The 20084-nt window shown below is 36.8% G+C and overlaps 2 protein-coding genes across 2 annotated transcripts; one reads left to right on the forward strand and one right to left on the reverse strand.

The window, feature by feature from the left end:
* Positions 1-1241: 1241 nt before the first annotated feature.
* morn5 (MORN repeat containing 5) lies at positions 1242-16100 on the reverse strand. The gene is made up of 5 exons (XM_067432835.1): positions 15849-16100; positions 15183-15330; positions 13038-13149; positions 12797-12928; positions 1242-1590 (listed from the first exon to the last, which is right to left on the reverse strand). The coding sequence occupies exons 1-5, from the start codon at positions 15893-15895 to the stop codon at positions 1499-1501; spliced, it is 531 nt and encodes a 176-aa protein (XP_067288936.1). The 5' UTR covers positions 15896-16100; the 3' UTR covers positions 1242-1498.
* Positions 16101-16161: 61 nt separating this feature from the next.
* ndufa8 (NADH:ubiquinone oxidoreductase subunit A8) lies at positions 16162-19840 on the forward strand. Its single transcript, XM_067433066.1, has 4 exons — positions 16162-16329; positions 17279-17442; positions 19270-19435; positions 19536-19840. The coding sequence occupies exons 1-4, from the start codon at positions 16279-16281 to the stop codon at positions 19671-19673; spliced, it is 519 nt and encodes a 172-aa protein (XP_067289167.1). The 5' UTR covers positions 16162-16278; the 3' UTR covers positions 19674-19840.
* Positions 19841-20084: the final 244 nt, after the last annotated feature.

Here is a 20084-nt window from a genome sequence, read left to right on the forward strand (position 1 = left end):
TTTATAATATATAAATATATATACAGGCAAATATTTCTTAAATATATACATGTATGTGTGTGCATTAAAATCTACATAATAATTATACAAAGTACACACGCATATATAACATAACCTTTATTTTGGATGTGATTAATCATTTGACAGCCCTAGTGTGTGTATATATATATATATATATATATATATATATATATATATATATATATATATATATACACACTAGGGCTGTCAAATTATAAATATTACAGTTAGGCTATAAATACATTTATATATTTAAGAAATATTTGCCTATATATATATATATATATATATATATATATATATATATATATATATATATATAAAATGTTTAATTAAGTACAATGGTATTTATAACATGAAACGCAGATTTTATATCTGACTCCTACAAGTTATTATGACAGCTTAGGATATTATGACATGTATGAAATATTACAGACAATTTAAAAAATATATCTGGCAAATATCTGGATGGTTTTTGTCACTTTCAGAGTGTGGTTTTTTTTTTTGCCCTGAGCTCTGTTTAATTTCTGACTGTGGTATATGGGCCTGTGTGTGCACGAGTGTAGCAGGAAGCAATCACAGGCTGATGGAGGAGCTGGCAGACCCTTCACGGGTCAGTGTGTGCAGTAATGACTCCATCACTGATTCCATCAGCATCACACACAGGAATTCCCTGTCAGGCCACATCACAGGATTGATCTCGTATCCCGTGTTCTCTTTCAAAAGACACAATGAGACATAATCTTTGACTAACCTATCCTTTCTGCACTCAAGCACACACACTTTTTTAAGTGCAAAAAACTTTGATTCTCATTTCTTTCGAGATGAGCAAGAATCTGACTCATTTACTTCAGTATTCAGCAGAGTACACGGTCATTTACTTGGACGGAATACAGCAATAATGTAACGCTTCTCACTTGAGTTTGTACCAGAACCCCACTATTATCAAGGCAAACATGATTCCGTCTTTAAAATAAACTGTAGCAATGACCTTTAAAACCTAAACTCATTATTCTTCTGATGTGATTATTTTGTGGCCAGTTGATATATTTTTCTGATTGGACACTTTCACTTCTTATGATAATAATAATATTAATAATAATAAAAACTAAGTAGAGAACACTTTAAACAAAAATGCTAATTGTGTAAAAGGTTGCATAATAAACAGTCGATTTTTAATGTACAGGCAACATGCTCATCACTCAATGCAAAGTCAGGTTTTATTTTTAGCATTCATAATATTAAACATTCATTAATACATACAGTCCGATTTCTGTGGGATACAGTTTAACAGTTGTCAGTATAATGATAATCAGTTTTATTACATTTGAAAATATACTTATTTTTTAAGAGCCTATCAATTTTGGAAAGGATAACGGGATTGTAAAAAAAAAAAAACGAATTGATGTAACAAATTAAGCTGCATTAATATTCAGATGACATCCATATACAATGAACTGTGTGTGAGTATTCTCACTTATTCTTGTGTTCTGCTTCTTGAACAGTGGCCGATGAATTCGTCCCAGCTCTTCCTGCATGTTCGCACAATCCACTCGTGTTCTTGGTCATCTACAAGGACAGATAATACATATTTCACTCCTTATGATAAGGAAAACTCTTTCTATATTTATAATAAAAGCATGACGTTTTCATCATTGTTAAATGCTATAGCCTACGTGGTGTTTTTTTCTTTCTGATTGTTTGGTCAAAAATCGAGCTCCAAAAGGCATGTGTCAAACTCATTCATATGCGGTTAAAGGCAATTTACATTTTTTACGTGCAGGATTAAGACAACAATTATGAAAATTCGCTCTCAGCAGCCTACTTCACGCGACAATCAATCGCTCCCTTCTTTCGTTCCCTTCCCAGAGATGATTCCGCAACCAAAAACAGTGGATAATATACTGCTTTTTTAAATGGTTAAAACTGAAAGGAGTTGCTAATTGCGGAGCGCGAGGTAGTTCTGCTGCTGGTGCTGAATGTGAGCGCGCAGCTGCACGCACTTGAGCGCTCACCCCCATGAACGTGGCGAACTGGGCCCATTGTTGAGAACAGGTCTTAAGCTCTCCTCTGATTGTCGATAATTGCACGCGATGGCCCTAAACGGCCTCTCCACGCGCCTCCCGCCACTTCTACCTGGTTCCCGCGCGCAGCAATTGAGACTTTTCCAGCACGCGACCGGTCCATTCTGCGACAGCTGCATGCTAACGTCTCACTTTATTCAGTCGCTCCCACCTCACGCTCTCCACATGGAGGTCACACTCGAGAGGAACATTTCATCACTATTTTAAGCCAATTAATACCTCCGCGGACGCTTCAACCAATGGCTGATGGACAGGGTCGGTCTACAATTACATTTCGGTAAATGGTCCGAGTTCGCACGGTAATATTTGCACGAAATTAGCACCTCAGCTACTTATTGTTTGCCTGGCATTCATACACTTGCTAAATTCATAGGCTAATACAATCCTATTTCAGAGCAGACGTGTCACTCACATCAAATCTACTGCAAATAAATTCTCCTCTGTATCAGTTGTCGAGGGCTTCAAGGGCTCGCAAATAGTTACTTTTGACATGCGATTTACATGACAATAGGGCTTCAAATTGAACTGCGTATCAGGTAAGTCCGTCGTCTAGCTTACAAAAGCAAAGTGCTTATAATATACCATACCTTACATACGTGTGAATAATAGGAAACAAGCAAAACAACAATGTATTAGGCCTAAATATTGTTCCTGCTAGAATAAAATTGTCATATTTTAATAAGCACATGTTACTCTCTTAAACAACAAATTCACAAGCAGTCCTTATTGTCCATTTGTTTAGATGGGGTTTCTGTAGTCCTGGATTTAATTTACTTTTTTCATGCAAGCTTTTGTTCTATACAATATTTTTGAGTAAATCTCTTTTGAGTGCAATCTCTAAAATGATTTTAAAAAATCCTTGTCCAGTAACCACAAATGACTGGAATAGTCATTCATTCATAGGTCATTCACAATTGCACATTCATTGTGGGAATGCTGTTTAAAGAACTGTCTTAGCCCTCATACTTCCTACAACTTTGCTGAAATTCATCTCTTTGAATTTCCGTAACCCATATAACCATCTATTTGTTTTCATTACTAATGTTTAGTTTCTTTTTTTACTCTGATTGTTCCCCTTATCAATTTATTCCCTTTTGCCCATGTCTTTTTTGTTTATGTGGCAGTATAATTAATTTTTTTTATTAATGAGAAAGTAATCACTTGGCTTTTTTAACTTTTCCCAGTTGCTTTTTTTCTTATTTCAGCGACATGCCTGTATTTTGTGCAAATCACAACCTCCTCCTCACTCGAGCCTCCTTTCCACATGTTCGAGTTGAGCCCTCATTCAGGTGGCCTAATGAATATGATACACATTCCACGATCAAAGCCCAGGAGTCAGAAGGGAAGCAGTAATGGTACCTTGTTAGGAGGTGTTTATCTTAATCCCTATAATATAATCAAAAGGAAAAGTGTTTCCTTCCAAACAGAGCCGCACTTTTCATTAATGGATTTAGGATCTCTGACTGTCGTCTGAGATTATTCCAAGGTTTGAGGAGCTATGTGTGTGAATTCCCACCAGGTGGATTATCATGACAAGGTTTGCTGTTACTAAAAAAAAAAATAGGGGCGGTGGGATTTTTAAATGTGAACCTTAAGCAATTATCATACACTGTAAAAAATGTTTTGTTGGTTTAACTTAAAGTAAGCTACCTGGTTGCCTTAAAAATTTTAGTTTATTGAAATTAAAAATTTGAGTTGATACAACGAAGGAAATTTGTTTAATAAATAGAAACTCAAAATATTATTGTATCTGAACACCACACTGTTATTATTTAGAAAAAAAGTTACCTGGTTGCCTTAAAATTTTGAGTTCATTGAAATCAAATTTTTGAGTTAATAGAATGAATTTTTTTTTGAGATTCGACAACCTTTCTTAAAATTTTATTAAAAGATTTTGTAAGCATATTGGGTAATTTTGTGTGTTTTATTTCTGATGACGCAGTGAAACATGCCAAATAGTGCTATTTTCATGATTTATCACATTTTCTATGTGGTTTAGATACAATTTTGAGTTTCTATTTATTAAACAAGTGTCCTTCATTGTATCAACTCAAATTTTTTATTTCAATAAACTCAAAATTTTAAGGCAACCAGGTTACTTCCTTTTTAAAGTTAAACCAACAAAAAACAACAATAATTTTTTACAGTGCATAAAATTTTTGATAAATCATGAAAATATCACAATTTGGCAAGTTTCACTGCGTCCTCAAAAATAAAACACAATTTACCCAATATGCTTAAAAAAGCTTTTAATAATATTTTAATAAAGGTTGTTGAATCTAAAAAATGTTCATTGTATTAACTCAAATTTATAAATTCAATGAACTCAAAATTCTAAGGTAACCCGGTAACTTTTTTTCTAAATATTTTTTTACAGTGTAGAAGCAGGAAACCACTGCAAACCGTATGGCAGTAAAGCTTCTGGCAAGTGAAGTCTGAACAGACGCTAAGGCAAAAGTCAATAGTCTAGTTTAAAGAGCATTATCACACTCAAACCCCCAAATACTTAGGATAGAGCAACATCTTGGCTAAGCCAAGATTTACTAGTATTGTTTCTCTTTGTTTATTCTAAATCTGTTATGCAAACTATTCAGAACTTAACTTGCCCTGCTCCAGAAATTAATGATACTCTCATATGATAAGATTTAAAATGTTTGCCTGGCAGACAATAAAGAGCTAAAAACTCCCATAGACACACTAATCAAGGGATCTGGGTTATATCCAGAGACAAGAATATAATATAAATTTGGGGGTGGATTCTTTTTACTTGGAGCAGTAACCACATATTAACCAAAATAGCAATGCACTAAAAAACACCCAAAATAACCAAAGTTTATTTTCATAGTAGAAGTAACTTGTAGTTTTCTACAAGGGTGGTGACACATGGTGAAATGTGGTCTATATATTAGTTTGTCTTGACAGGTCAATCAAATTTAATTACTGTAAATGGAGTGTATCAACCCCCTTGCTCATTTACACAGTGTTATTAAAGCTGGTTGTAAACAGGATTTCCAGTCCTAACGTAAACCAAACGCCTGCCTCCTAGTGCCTGCTTGGCTTCAGGTTTACTGCAACCTAGAAACCCTAGTCCTTAAAGCCTCTAATCCTGCTACCTCTGCTAGGCAATGCTTATTGCAAACGTTCTGTGTAATGACAGGGGCTTTAGTGACACCCCCACTCATGTTTCAAAGCCTTTCCAGCCAGAAAGGAAACAGGAATCATCACATGTTCTTACAGCAGTATTTCAGGCAAACTTTATCCTCCCCTTCTATCCAAGAATCCTATAGAGGAGAAAATTAGGTGTTCAGGGAATTTGAGTATTGTAATTAAAACTATTTTTACATTTTCTGAAGCAAACATGAGTTGTGCTTGCATGTGCAAAAGATGCCACCGTGATTCAAGGTGGTTGCTAGTTTGTTACATTCTGGTTCAAGTCTAAAGTGCCCACCTTCCAAGTCTCTGTGCTTTTCCGATTCCTGTTTCAGGTCCCTCTTTTTATGAGAATGAAAGCTCTAAGTCAGATAACTTTAGGTTGGAACACTAACTTAAACTAAACACATTTTAAAACACAAGGTATCATACACTTTGCCAATTTTGAAAATAAAAAACAAACTGGGCATCATGACGACTGAGGATGATCACACACTACTGGAGTTTCAAGTCTTTTATCAAGTCCTGACAAGATGCATGACAATAAAAACAAACACGGATGTACAGGAACTGACTACAGTAGCGACTCTGTGTTCTGAGTTGCGAAAAAAAAAGCTAGCCAAGCTCATTTGGATGGAGCCTTGGGTTGGTAGATATTGTAAGTAGCCTATGGTCTGGACAGATTAGCGGTGGGAGTTGAGGGAGTTGGAAGTCAGTGTAAAAGGTACGTCATGCACTACGATGTATGTTTTGAAATTGTGGTTTCGATAGACTGGATGGAATCATAGTCTGAAGCTAAAACATTTGGTGTGTGTTCCCATCAAACACTACACGATGTTCTGTAATAACTCCAACAACCCAAAATCTCCTGACTGGCTCTGACTTTTGGCAACTAGTGTTGACTCGGTCAGACTGCAAATCAGGGCAAAAATAGTCAAGACGTATATTCTAGCCATAGAAAAGTAACAGCACACCTCTACTCAACAAGCCAAAGGATTTGAGGTATAATTCATCTCCACAAGTGGCCACACACCAATGCTTTACACTTGGGATTAGAGGTTTAAAACAGACACTAGCAAAGGTGCAAAGACCACTAAATTTAAAGGGTTAGTTCACACAAAAATGAAAATTATGTCATTAATTACTCACCCTCATGGCGTTCGACACCCGTAAGACCTCTGTTACTTTTCTAAACACAAATTAAGATATGTTTGTTGAAATCCGATGGCTCACAAAGGCTTTTATTGACACCAATGTCATTTCCTCTCCCAAGACCCAAAAAAGCACTAAAGACGTCATTAAAAGCCCATCGCACTACAGTGATTCTGCAATAATTTTATCGATTCATGATTCGGATTGCTTTATTTAGTTTTTTTGTGCACAAAAACAATTTTCGTCGCTTCATAAAATAATTGTAGAACCACTGTAGTTAGATAGACTTTGGTCTTGAGAGAGGAAATGTCATTGGGTTCAATGGAGGACTTTCTGAGCCATCGGATTTCAACAAAAATATCTTCGTGTTCCGAAAATGAACAGAGGTCTCACGGGTGTCAAACAGCATTAGGGTAAGTAATTAATGACAGAATTTACATTTTTGGGTGAACTAACCCTTAAATGTAATGTTATTTTGGTCATTTAAATTACGTTTTTAAAGTTTTTTTGGGGGGGTCATAATTTCCCTTTTTTTTTTTAAACAAAAAAACAAACATATGGCTTAAACTTTGCTTGGAGTACAAAGTTACAGTGGTTTGGTGTGCTTGGATTGAAGAAAAAGAGGAGGAGAAGCTGGTCAACTGGGACAGAACAGGACATATGGAGTCTGCCTTGTGCCCATCTCAAGGGGCAGTCCCACATGATATGCCAGTAAACGCTGCTTGCAATAACCCACCCTCCCTGACTTCAAATGACCAATGTGTTGAGATTCTTCAGGGCTTCCTCCCATCTGCTTTTCTTGTGCTCTAACCAGCTTCAGAGTTGGCCTGCAGCCTGGGCATTTCCGCAGGCCTTCCTGTCCAGTCTGGGTTGCTGCTGCTTGGGATTGCCACCCCCTATCATGCCTGCCTCCTGGATCCTACTGTTACTCTGCCCCACAGCTGTAGTTGGACTTGTCCCTCTTTCCTCTCCTCCCAAAAACATCCTCCCACAAAGGGAATGTGGTTCCTCTTCATTTGCCTCTTCTGCATCTGCGCCCTCTGTGATCCTCCATCCTGGAGGGAAGCTACTGGCAATAAATTCTGTCTTCACACCCATTTTGACAAACGTACCGCCACCTCCAGGTGATAAAAATAGATATACAGGATACACAATATTCCATATTATAAAACACTCCAACATAAGAGATGCAGTTGATTTAAAAGCCAGATGCTTAAGTGGGAATTCCACTATGAAGTCTATCCGAATAATCTCTCCATCCACGCGACTAGACAGGGTAGACGTCATGCTTAATTGCCATTGGTCGGGCAAACAGATTGCCCGTAGAAGGGCCAGGGGATTTAAATGGATTGTTCATCCCCCAAGAAATTCTATCATGTAATTCCAAAAATCCACTCACTGCTCAGTTCTGCACTTTTGTAAATCCTCGTGTTTTTATTTAACTTGTAACAAACAAAGTGTAGACATTATGCTAAATGAGAGATAAATTGTGCAGTCAGCCTCATTGATCATGGCAGAACTTCCATTCGGAATTTGAATACAAGTTCAGTTTTGCTGCATTAGGTAAGGCAATAGTTATTTATTATTTAAATGTGCCATGTCAAATCATGCATTCAGTATGCTTGCTTTTCTGTTCAAATTATAGTGGTTTGAAACCATAGCTGCTTTAATTACATAATTCATCAAGAGTGTTTATACTGGGAAGTGCAAGTTGTTGCTAGCTGACAACTTCAACAACACTGTTACAATCTGGTCAAATAATAAGGAGGATGGATCGAATAAGTTTAGTACAGTATTAAATAAAACGTAGCAGCATATAAAATAATACCGGACAAAGTCTGAGAACAAATGAGGAACTTAAAGGGTTAGTTCGGCCAAAAATGAAAATTCTGTCATTAATTACTTACCCTAATGTCGTTCGACATCTGTAAGACCTCTGTTCATCTTCGGAACACAAATGAAGATATTTTTGTTGAAATCCGATGGCTCAAAAAGGCCTTCATTGACACCAATGTTATTTCCTCTCTCAAGACCCATAAAAGGCACTAAAGACGTCGTTACAAAGCCCATCTCACTACAGTGATTCTACAATAGTTTTATGAAGTGACTAGAATAGTTTTTGTGCAACCTAAATAACAACTTATATAGTGATGGGCCGATTTTAAAACAAAGTTTCAAACGGTTATGAATCAGCATATTGATTCATGATTTGGATTGCGTGTCAAAAAACCAAACTGCTGAAATCACGTGACATTGGCGATCCGAATCATGAATCGATACACTGAGTCAAAACGTTCAAAACTTTGTTTTGAAATCAGCCCATCACTATACAAGTCGTTATTTAGTTGTTGTTTTTCTTGCACAAAAACTATTCTCGTCGCTTCATAAAATTATTGTAGAGTCATTGTAGTGAGATTGACCTTTTAATAGTGCTTTTTATGGTCTTGAGAGAAGAAATGACATTGGTGTCAATGAAGGTCTTTCTGAGCCATCAGATTTCAACAAAAATATCTTCATTTGCGAAGATGAACGGAGGTCTTACGGGTGTTGAACGATATTAGGGTAAGTAATTACTGACAGAATTTTCATTTTTGGGTGAACTAACCCTTTAAATACACAATGCTGATGAACCAAATGGAGACAGTTGTGCTAGTGAAATGAATGTCCATGACAACTAATAGGTGGCAGGAAAGTAGAACAAAGGAAACCGGCACAAAAAATGACAAAATAAAAAACACAGCTAAACTAAACTTAATGGTGGTGAACATAACCTTTAGAAGTCTTTAGCAGGTTAGAGATGATCGAGGGGCAGAGGTATTGAAGGGTGCCAGGAAAGATGGGGCTGAGTGAGGGACTGACTAGCCTAGTCAGAGAAGTAAAGAAGTTCTTTTGGACGAGTTAAATAAACTGGGCTGCAATATCCATTTTCTTACTCAGTTTGATATTGTATCGGCCGATATATGTTAATTTTTAATGTTATCTGTCCAATAAGAAAATGTGGCCGATATATTACAGGCGATAAAAAATGTCTTATCCTTCATTTTTGGAACTATCCCTTTAAAGGTTGAGCCAATGTTACTACGTCGAGTAGTCATAACTGGTAACTATGACTTACGTAATGTATCCACTTTATTGTTAGTGGCTTTGGTTAGAAAGCTTCTACTTAGAACATGAATGTAAATGCAAATGAAGTCTGTGATGTGGACTCTTGTAGAAGCGGGTGGGCTTTGGCTCTGGGAGTCATAACCAGGACGTGGTTTAATGTGACAGGTCTGCGCTCTTGTGCAAGTCTCGGTCTCTGATGTTTGCTCTCACTTTCCAGCCGCATGTGGTAAGGATGTAATCCCAGAGGCCTGGAAGTGATCTGATATGAAGACTGAACATATACCACACTGACACAGAAGTGACAGTGTGTTTGCAAACCCTGAATAGAGGCATGGTGTGATTGACACATGGAAATGTGTGTGAATATTTAGGGACACAAATAACTGTCCAATATGAACACATAAATACACATATCAGTGCTTTAAAGGTGCACTGTGCAGATTTTAGCGGCATCTAGTGGTGAGGTTGTGAGTTGCAATCACCCACTGCTCACCTCTCCCTTTCCCTACGGGGGCCGGCGGAGAGAGAGAGAGCAAAGAGTCACTATCGCTCTGTAGAGAAGTTTGTCCTTTTGGGGCTACTGTAGAAACATGACGGCGCAAAATGGCAATTTCACTGTAAGGGGACACGCGGTGTATGTAGATAGAAATGACTCATTTTAAAGGGTTAGTTCACCTGAAAATTAGATGTTTATCTGCTTACCCCCAGTGCATCCAACATGTAGGTGTGTCTGTTTCTTCAGTCAAACACAAATGGAAGATTTTTAACTCCAATCGTTGCTGTGTGCCAGTCAGATAATGGGGTAAAAAAACTGTACTAAAAAAAATATATAAATACTGTTCGGTTTCTCACAGATGTGTTTCTCACATGGTTCGTGTCTTAACAAATCAATGTGTCGTCAGGAGCAGCAGGGTTTTTGTGCACGTTGCCTAAGCATGTTTTTTTGTTTGTTTGTTTTGCTCTCATAGACTTGTTACCTATTCACCCCATTATCTGACTGTCACACACCAATGGTTGGAGTTAAAAATCTTCATTTGTGTTCTACTGAAGAAACAGACACATCTACATGTTGGATGCACTGGGGTAAGCAGATAAACATCTAATTTTCATTTGTGGGTGAACTAACCCTTTAAAGTAATAAAAATATAACTGTTTTTAACATAAGGTCTTTATACACCACTGAGAACATGTATATTATATTGCATTTCTGTCAATAGATCCTACACACTACACACAGCACCTTTAAGTTCCTATAATAGCACAGCACCAGGAAGGCACTATATAAGGTCAGATGTTTTTTTTTGTGTGTACAAAATCAATATTCTTACCAATGTAGTTGGCCTCAAAACTAATAGACTGGCCACATACACTCAAAGGGTGGGAGATGTGGTAGAAGCTCGTTCAGAACAATGCCAATGGAAAGATATAGTTCTAAAAACTGTCCACACCACAACTCAAATATAATGATAACGCAATAGTTGGAATCACTTTCGGACCTTTTTTTTTCCAGCAGATGAATGATAAAAACTGACATAAGGAAGAAAGTGAGAACTGCTCAAAGACAAATTCTATTTGTGTCACCATGTTGCTACTATTTCTTTACCACACATGGATTCTGTTTCCTAACAATACCAATAAACAGCTTCCAATTTACGAAATCTATGCATGTTTTTCCATACGTGAGTCTTTTGACATCTGTTCAGGATGTGTCTGTCTTCCTATGTTATAGTAACTGTAGATGTATGAAATAGACATGCAAGCTCACAATCAGACTGTGACGAAAGGTGGGGCTGCGGATCGTGTTGCATGTATTTGCTCTAGACAGTGTTTACTAAATTATGCATCTCGCAATACTGGAAAATACAGCAAACTGCCAAATAATTCCAAAGCAACCTTCTAAATAGAGATACCTAGATATGGTCTAGGGAAAAAAATTGTGTTAACAGCCAAAGATGTAAGTCTGACACGTGTAGACCAGTAATTAAAAATAGCGTAGATGTAATACAAGAACACTTCCTATGCAAACAGATTTTTTTTTTTTTTTAAATCTACTGAATATGGAAAATGGTAAATTGATACTTACTGCAGATGAACCCAAGTGAGACTAGCTATGATACTATGCATAGATCTTAAATTGTCCTTCACAGATCAAGATGGGATGCTAATTTGGGTTATGTCAATGCATATTAACACATATGACTGGTTAGGTTGTATTACAATTACATAAAAAAATATGCATACACATATTAAATATTTGCACAAGCAAATATACTATTATAAGTTACATTTATCAAATGTTGTTCCACCATTTGGTATTGATGGTTTCACAATAAATAATGAATAATGTATTGTGCACCTTAAAAAATAAATGATAAAATGTAGACATAATTAACATAATACAATTATGTTAATTAATTGATGATTTTGTGCTCAAATAACATTTCTTATTATTGTGAATGTTGAAAACAGGTGTGCTGCTGCAATATTTATGTGGAAATTGCTTTTCAGAATTCTTTGAGGAATAGAAAGATAATTTTTTAAAAATCTTTATGTTTTTGGAAAACCTTATAATTGAAAAAAAAAATGTCTTTCTGACCCCAAACTTTCAAATGGTTGTGGTATAGTTAATCATTTAAAAAAATAATACCGGCCCCTTTAAATAGCTTCACTGATAGATACTTTAACTTTTTTTTTTTTTTTTAAGTAATAGACTGTATTAAATTATAAGAAGCTTGTAGCTCAAGTACATTCAATAAAATAATTCGGGTAACAGGGATTATTAATTCCACAACCTTGTCTAATCAATGACGCAGCTTGGGGGATTCTGGCCTCCTATCTATAAAGCTGACATAATGAATTCACCTCAAATCAGGGATCCCACGTCGGGCACTGGAAAATGTGTTTTACATTTTCCTTGAAAACAATTCAAATGACTACAGAACTGAGGCATGTCTGGCTAAGAGAAAAGACCTACAGATGAGTTATCTTACAATCTCGCTGCTCAATCTTCAGCCCTACACTATCTACATGCATTTAGCTAATCCGTTTATGCCACTCCAATGGATGCTTGTGGTTTTATGTGTTCCAGGTGGAAGGACCAAAAGCAAATGTTTACGAAAAGGTACTTCAGATCATGGACTGAGAAAAGGATTGGACAAGAAATATATTGAGATGTTGTGGATTTCATGGAACACGGTGTAGGAAATTGTGAATGACTTGGTAGCACACACAGACACACACACACACACACACACAAACTCACTTGCTATGGCACTTTCTCTTACCTGCGTTCCTGAGAAAATTGCCATCATAGTCTTTGATGACTCTGGTGTTGGGATCATAAAAGCCATCGCCGCTGTCATAGCAACCATCAGGGATAAGCCTCGGGGGGTCCTGATCAGTTAACTGGGATTCTCCTATTCAAAGGCATGATGAGACTTATTTTCTTTCTTATATTTTTAGAGAATCATGCTGCTAAGCTATAAATGAATCCCACCTAATAAATCCAGTAATTTCAGACCCTACCTGCTGGTTTGAGGCCATTACGCCTCTCAGAGTAGAACCGCCTGTCTTTGCCATCACAGTAATCCCAGTCAGTCTCTTTATACTCCAGGCCATCAGAAAATGTGTATTTTCCCTATACGTGAAACAAAAAAATTAAGTCCACATAAACTATTCGGACACTCAGGACACACTGCAACATGTCATTGCATAAAATACAAAATATCAAAGCAAGAGTCATCTGTGTTCATATAGATCACACAGGTGTCTTAGCAAAATAACCACAACACATTAAAGTACTGTCATTAAAATTCAGTCATCATTTACTAATCCTTATGTTGTTCCAAACCTGTATGAATTAATTTTCTTCTGTTGAGCACAAAAGAAGATATTTTAAAGAATGTACTTAATCAGACAGTTGATGGACCCCATTGACTTCCATAGTAGGAAAAAAATACTATGGTAGCCCATGGCCACAGTCAACAGTCTGGTTACCAACATTCTTCAAAATATCCTATTTTGTGTTCAATAGAAGAAACTCATACAGGTTTGGAACAACATGGGTGAGTAAATGATGAGCTTAAAGGGTTAGTCATTATTTTGATTTTTTTTTGCTGCACAAAAACTATTTTCATCGCATTGTAAAATTATTGTACAGCCACTGTAGTGAGATGGACTTTGTAACGCCGTCTTTACTGCCTTTATGGGTCTTGTGAGTGGGAATGAGCTGAATGCCAATGGAGGCCTTTCTGAAGCCTTTCTCAGCCATCAGCTTTCAACAAAAATATCTTTATTTGTGTTCCGAAGATGAACGAAGGTCTTACGGGTGTCCAACGACATGAGGGTGAGTAATTAATGAAATCATTTTCATATTTGGGTGAACTTATCCTTTAAAGGGTGAGCTTTATAATGGGAGTGAATGGTACCTGATTTTGAAGTCCAAAAAAACTCCTCCATCATAGAAGATATCCGTATGGCTCCTGGAGGTTAATAAAGGCTTTCTGAAGCAAAGTGATGCGTTTTTGTAAGGAAAATATCCATATTAAATCTTTATAAACTAAAATAACTAGCTTCCAACAGAAGGCCCACGCAATTTGACTTACGCCAAAAGAGTAACCTCTGACATGACGCATTGACAAATACGAAGCGCAGAGGATAGAGTAAAACAAAACACCAGTCAAAAATTAGAAGTCTAAAATTAGAATTTTAAAGAGAAATATCAGAGCATTTTAAAATACGAGAAGAGGAGTTTGAGTTTGTCGCCCGGCTCTATTTGTTTGAACTGCAAGAGGCGTCAAAGCTTACACTATCCTACATACAGTCAGACATTGCATCAGAAGTTACTCTTTTGGTGCAAGTCAACTTTTGTAGGCCGTCTGCCTGAAGCTAGTTTAGTTTTAAAACTTTAAATATGGAATATTTTTACAAAAACCCATCACGCCGCTTTAGAGGGCCTTTATTAACCCCTGGAGTAGTATGAATTACTTTTATGATGGATGGATGGATGGATGGATGGATGGATGGATGGATGGATGGATGGATGGATGGATGCACTTTTTTGGACTTCAAAATCAGAAGCGTCATTCACTAACATTATAACGCTTAGAAGAGCAAGTATTTTTAAATATATAACACAGATTGTGTTCGTCTGAAAGAAGAAAGCCATATACACCTAGGATGGCACGAGAGTTAGTAAATCATGTGATAATTTAATGGGATACATTTTGGGTGAACTACTTTAAATGTTTAAACAACCATAACGTGTCACAATACTCTTTGTCTTCATTCTGATCAGTAAAGCTATTATTTCAGCCATCACAAAGTGTGCTTATGCTATCTTTCTATGAAATGACACTTGCTGTATATGTGGGGGTTGACATGTATTATGTCTGTCAGGACAACTATCGTCAAAGATGATTGACAATTAGCATACAGTTTAGATTGGCGGTATGGGTCTGTCCATCCCTGCCATTCCAGGTAGCTTAGCATGGATTAACGTTAGAGCACGGAGAACAGCAATAACACCCAAAGAGGAATTGAAATGCCAAGTCCTGAGTGGACGAAGAGGAGCTGGGGATGGATGAGGGTAATTAACACAATAATAAGCTCTTGATAATACTGGTAGAGCTTATATGCTATGTTTGTTTAACATTAGGAGCAGAGAAAGACCTGTTTGGATATCCCCTTCTCCCAAGTTCCCTCATATTTGCTTCCATTGGGGAAATGCAGCACTCCTTTTCCATGGAACATGCCATCTTTCATCTCTCCGGCATATCTAGTCTGAGTGGGAATTGTGTATTCGCCCAACCCCTCCATCCTGTTAAAGACAACACGATGAGAGGAAATGAGATGGCTTGCCTAACTTATTACTTATCAAAGTTATTATATCTTTTATATCTGAAGAGTAAGAGCATATTGAAAAAAGAAAAATTGTGGCATTATTGTTTTTTTGTTACAATGAAATTTATTTTAATTTTTAACTTTTCAGTCATTAAAAAAATCTAACATATCCAGGAACCCCCATATAAAATTCACCATTCCCAGTCTTACATTTTATTAAATAGAATAGTTTTACTTCATATCGTTTTGTACATTAAAATATTTTTAATTCACCAGGTGCCTGAAAAATATTTTCTATCATTTATAGTTAATTGTGATGAACTCTATGATATGCTGCGCTCACACCGCATGCGAATGAGGCTTTGCTAATGAGGAACTGGACACATCTTAAATGCATCATACACATAAAATATTACATAACACAAGTAAATGGCATTCACAAATTCGATTGCATTTGGTAGTACTTATGCATGTCATCAAATCAAGTTGATTTACCTGCCATTTTTGTAATCTCCATCATAACTGCTACCCATGAACTCCATGTTGATACTGTTTCCATGGAAACACAACCGAGACTCTACTTGTAATGGTAAAAACACTCCTCTGAGACAGATCTAACTGTCATGCATAAATAAAGTGATAGAATAAACGATATTTAAAAGTCACAGAACTAGGAAAATGTTCTGAAATCAGCAGAAAAGTAGTGGAATTACTTTGCATTGCGCTTGGAGCCAAGATGGCGCCACAGCGTCCCAGTTTCAACACGCATGACGTTTTCTAAAGGCGCCTGTAATTGTTTGCGCATGCGCAGTCAACTGACCTTCTCCGTGGGCCTCGTCCTGCTGCAGACGAGGACATTGGGCTGTGTTGTAGTGTGAACTGTCATCCTCATTTTGGTTAGTTTTGGTGCAGTAAAATTCACACCATGCCCGGTGTGGTTGAGGTTCCGACGTTGCAGGAACTAAACGTCGAAGAGGTGAGTCGGAATGAATGAAAAACAACAGTTGTTAGCCTAAAGCTAGAGGAGTCGCACTGCTAACGTTAACGTTAACCTGTTAAGTTCATTTAAATGTGTTTAACTAGCATTGAAGTGTAACGTTATGCAGTTAGTGAAGATCAAAAAGAAAGCAGGAATTTGAAAGATCTGGATTACTGATTTGTTGACTACGTTGGTCTTGTTTTTAGCAGTTTGCAATCTGTCAGTGGTTTTATATTTTCATATTTGTTATTAAAATATATATTTTTAGCAAGTTTATTAGAGACACGGGTGAAAAACGTGATTCGTAATCCCTATTGTTTTGTAGGTTTTATCAATATCCAATTTAATAACAAGACTTTTTGCACAAGAATCCAAAATCTCTTTAATGTCATAACTTACATATGTGATTCTGGACCACAAAACCACTAACGTTAGTCATATTTTGAAATTCATCATCTGAAGTTATTGATCAAGCTGAATGATTAGCTTTCCATTGATGCATGGTTTGTTTTAGTATAGGACATTATTTGGCCGAGATACAACTATTGAAAATCTGGTATCTGAGGGTGCAAAAAAATAAAATAAAATCGAAATATTGAGAAAATCGCTAAGTCCTTAGCAATGCATATTACTACTAATAATAATGAATTGTTAATATTTTTTACATTTCCAAGTCCCAACTGTAAATATGTCTTCATGGAACATGATCTTTACTTAATATTCTAATAATTTTTGGCATAAAAGAAACATCTATAATTTTGAGACCCATACAATGCATTGTTGGATATTGTTACAAATATACCCCTGCGAGGCTGCGACTTATGATTGGTTTTGTGGTCCAGGGTCTCACACATTTTTTTCACAAATAATGCATTGACTTAAAGTCAGATAATTGTCTTCTACATTATGTTTGTTCTCAGGACTTTTTCTACTGTTTTCTGTGCAGGTCAGTGTATCATCAGCCGTACTGAAGGCGGCTGCTCATCACTATGGCTCTCAATGTGACAAGGCCAACAAAGAGTTCATGTTGTGCCGCTGGGAGGAGAAGGACCCCAGAAAGTGTCTGAAAGAAGGCAAGAAAGTCAATGAGTGTGCAGTCAACTTCTTCAGGTATTTAACACTTTCACTTGTTTGTCCTGATTTGGCTTCAGAGTTTTATAGAGAGATAATGTTTTTATGATGAGTTCATTGCAATTGTGAAGCATTTTACACTTTTTTTATTTAAACAACTTGCAATCTCTTCTGATTTTATTTCTCTGTATTTATCATTCTTATTTATTGGTGTGACCCATTCTGAGATGTTAAATAGAACAGAAGAATACAGAGGAATATTCTAGAATATCTTAATGAAATGAAATGAAAGTATGTGTGGTGTGTGTGAGGGATTCTATTAACTCTTTCCTCGGCAGTCTCTACTGTTTTCACAACAGTTTCATGGCCCCTAGAATATTTAGTTGTGAGACTCTATTCTGAGAAAAAGTTTAATTCTTTTTCTTGCTTCATGCATTCTTTCTTTATCAACACTTGAATGTGGGTAAGTTTAATAAATAATAAAAAGCAGTACTAATGGAAGATTCGGGGTTCTGATTGGTCAGATTGCCTGTCAATCAAACTCCAGGCGAAGGGTGAATTACTGTAGTCTTGCATTTTCGTATTGTAATGCAGCTGCACAGTGGCATTGTCCGTCATGCGTGGGCAAGTGTATGGATGGATAAGCTTCTATGAATTCCAAAATATGACCATGGGGATGAGATATATATATCAACATATTCCAAGTAATAGAATCAAAATCATTATAAACATAGGGCTTGTCTTTGCAGTATAGCAAATACTATATTGACCTGCCAAATTGCAAGGTGTGACACAAGAAATGACAAGCAATGCTACATTTTGTATGGTATCTTGCTTTCTTTTCTGTGGCATTAAAGGGTTAGTTCACCCAAAAATGAAATTGATGTCATTAATGACTCACCCTAATGTGGTTCCACACCCGTAAGACCTCCGTTCATCTTCAGAACACAGTTTAAGATATTTTATATTTAGTCCGACAGTGTATCTAAGTGTATGCACACTATACTGTCCATGTCCAGAAAGGGAATAAAAACATCATCACAGTAGTCCATATGTGACATCAGTTGGTTAATTAGAATCTCTTGAAGCATCGAAAATACATTTTGGTCCAAAAATAACAAAACCTACGACTTTATTCAGCATTGTCTTCTCTTCTGCCTGTGTATTTAATCCTCAAATAAAGATTCAAACAGTTATGAATCAGTGAATCGATCAATGATTTGAATCGCCAATGTCACGTGATTTCAGCAGTTTGGCACGCGATCCGAATCATGAATCGATACGCTGATTCACAACCATTTGAATCTTTATTTGAGGATCGAAAACAAACAAGAAAGAGAAGACAATACTGAATAAAGTCGTAGTTTTTGTTATTTTTAGACCAAAATGTATTTTCGATGCTTCAAGAGATTAACCAACTGATGTCACATATGGACTATTTTGATTTTTTTTTTTTCCCTTTCTGGATATGGACAGTATAGTGTGCATACACTTGCATACGCTCTCGGACTAAATATAAAATATCTTAAACTGTGTCTGAAGATGAACGGAGTTCTTACAGGTGTGGAACGACATTAGGGTGAGTCATTAATGAGATCAATTTCATTTTTGGGTGAACTAACCCTGTTATTCGGGTGTTCTTGGATATTTTACGACAAGGATAACCATAAAAAGGATGCTGTCACTCTGTAGAAGTTCTGTGGATGTCATGAAAATAAAAGGTCAATGTCATTTTATTATATAGCTTGGCATTATTTGCTTTCAGCATGGACAGAAAATGAGCTGTCATGGCTGGTTAAAACATGGTGTGAACCCCACTACTTTTATGTAATTCGTTTTTAAAATCACATATTGTTTGGCTTACAGGCAGATAAAGGGAAACTGTGCCGAGTCCTTCACAGAGTACTGGACCTGTTTGGATTACTCTAACCTGGCTGAGCTGCGCCAATGCCGTAAGCAGCAGAAGGAGTTCGATAGCTGTGTGTTGGAGAAGCTGGGCTGGGAGAGGCCTGACCTAGGAGATCTGTCCAAAGTGGGTCAAATATTGATTTTGTTATTTTATTAGAAGTGATTTCATGTTATTTTGGTCTTCCTCCATATCCTGTACTTCACGCCTTCGACCTCTCCCACAGGTGACCAAGGTGGCAACCTCTCGACCCGTGCCTGAAAACCCTTACCATTCAAGACCTAGACCTGAGCCCAACCCTCCAATTGAGGCTGAGCTACAGCCATCCAAGCATGGCAGCCGCTTGTTCTTCTGGAACTGGTAAAAAGGGCCAATTGCTGTCCTATAAATATCATGTTCTTCTCCATGCTCCTGACCAGAGACCGTTTGCCAGTGGTTGCGCTGTTATCCTAAAATATTGTGTAGAAATGTTAATAAATTTTGTGCACTCGAAACATGTTATCAAATTAAAAAAGATTTAATTTAAACTTGGCTTCAGGTTGCTTTTTGTGTACTTTCTCCTAACCATGCAATAGGACAATTTATATACACACGTCCTCTTCCAGGCAGATTTGTAACATCTTTAGTTGATTTGAAAAAGGAAAGGAGAAAAAAAGGAGTGCTTGATTTCTACCTGATGTGAAAATGTGAAATTTCAATGCTTTAGCTATTTTCCTACAGCCACTTTCTATTTTGTGAAGCTCAACAATCTTTTGCTGCACATCAGAACTATATT

This window comes from Pseudorasbora parva, chromosome 23, assembly GCF_024679245.1.
Source record: "Pseudorasbora parva isolate DD20220531a chromosome 23, ASM2467924v1, whole genome shotgun sequence".
In the NCBI taxonomy this organism is placed as follows: domain Eukaryota; kingdom Metazoa; phylum Chordata; class Actinopteri; order Cypriniformes; family Gobionidae; genus Pseudorasbora; species Pseudorasbora parva.

Excerpts from the sequence above, each read along its gene's own strand:
- ndufa8 (XM_067433066.1), top strand. The coding sequence starts at position 16,279 with ATGCCCGGTGTGGTTGAGGTTCCGACGTTGCAGGAACTAAACGTCGAA. Across the intron at positions 16,330-17,278 it reads AGGAACTAAACGTCGAAGAG|GTCAGTGTATCATCAGCCGT; the intron begins GTGAGTCGGAAT and ends TTTTCTGTGCAG. Across the intron at positions 17,443-19,269 it reads TGTGCAGTCAACTTCTTCAG|GCAGATAAAGGGAAACTGTG; the intron begins GTATTTAACACT and ends TTTGGCTTACAG.
- morn5 (XM_067432835.1), bottom strand. The coding sequence starts at position 15,895 with ATGGAGTTCATGGGTAGCAGTTATGATGGAGATTACAAAAATGGCAG. Across the intron at positions 15,331-15,848 it reads GGAGATTACAAAAATGGCAG|GATGGAGGGGTTGGGCGAAT; the intron begins GTAAATCAACTT and ends TGTCTTTAACAG. Across the intron at positions 12,929-13,037 it reads TAATGGCCTCAAACCAGCAG|GAGAATCCCAGTTAACTGAT; the intron begins GTAGGGTCTGAA and ends GCCTTTGAATAG.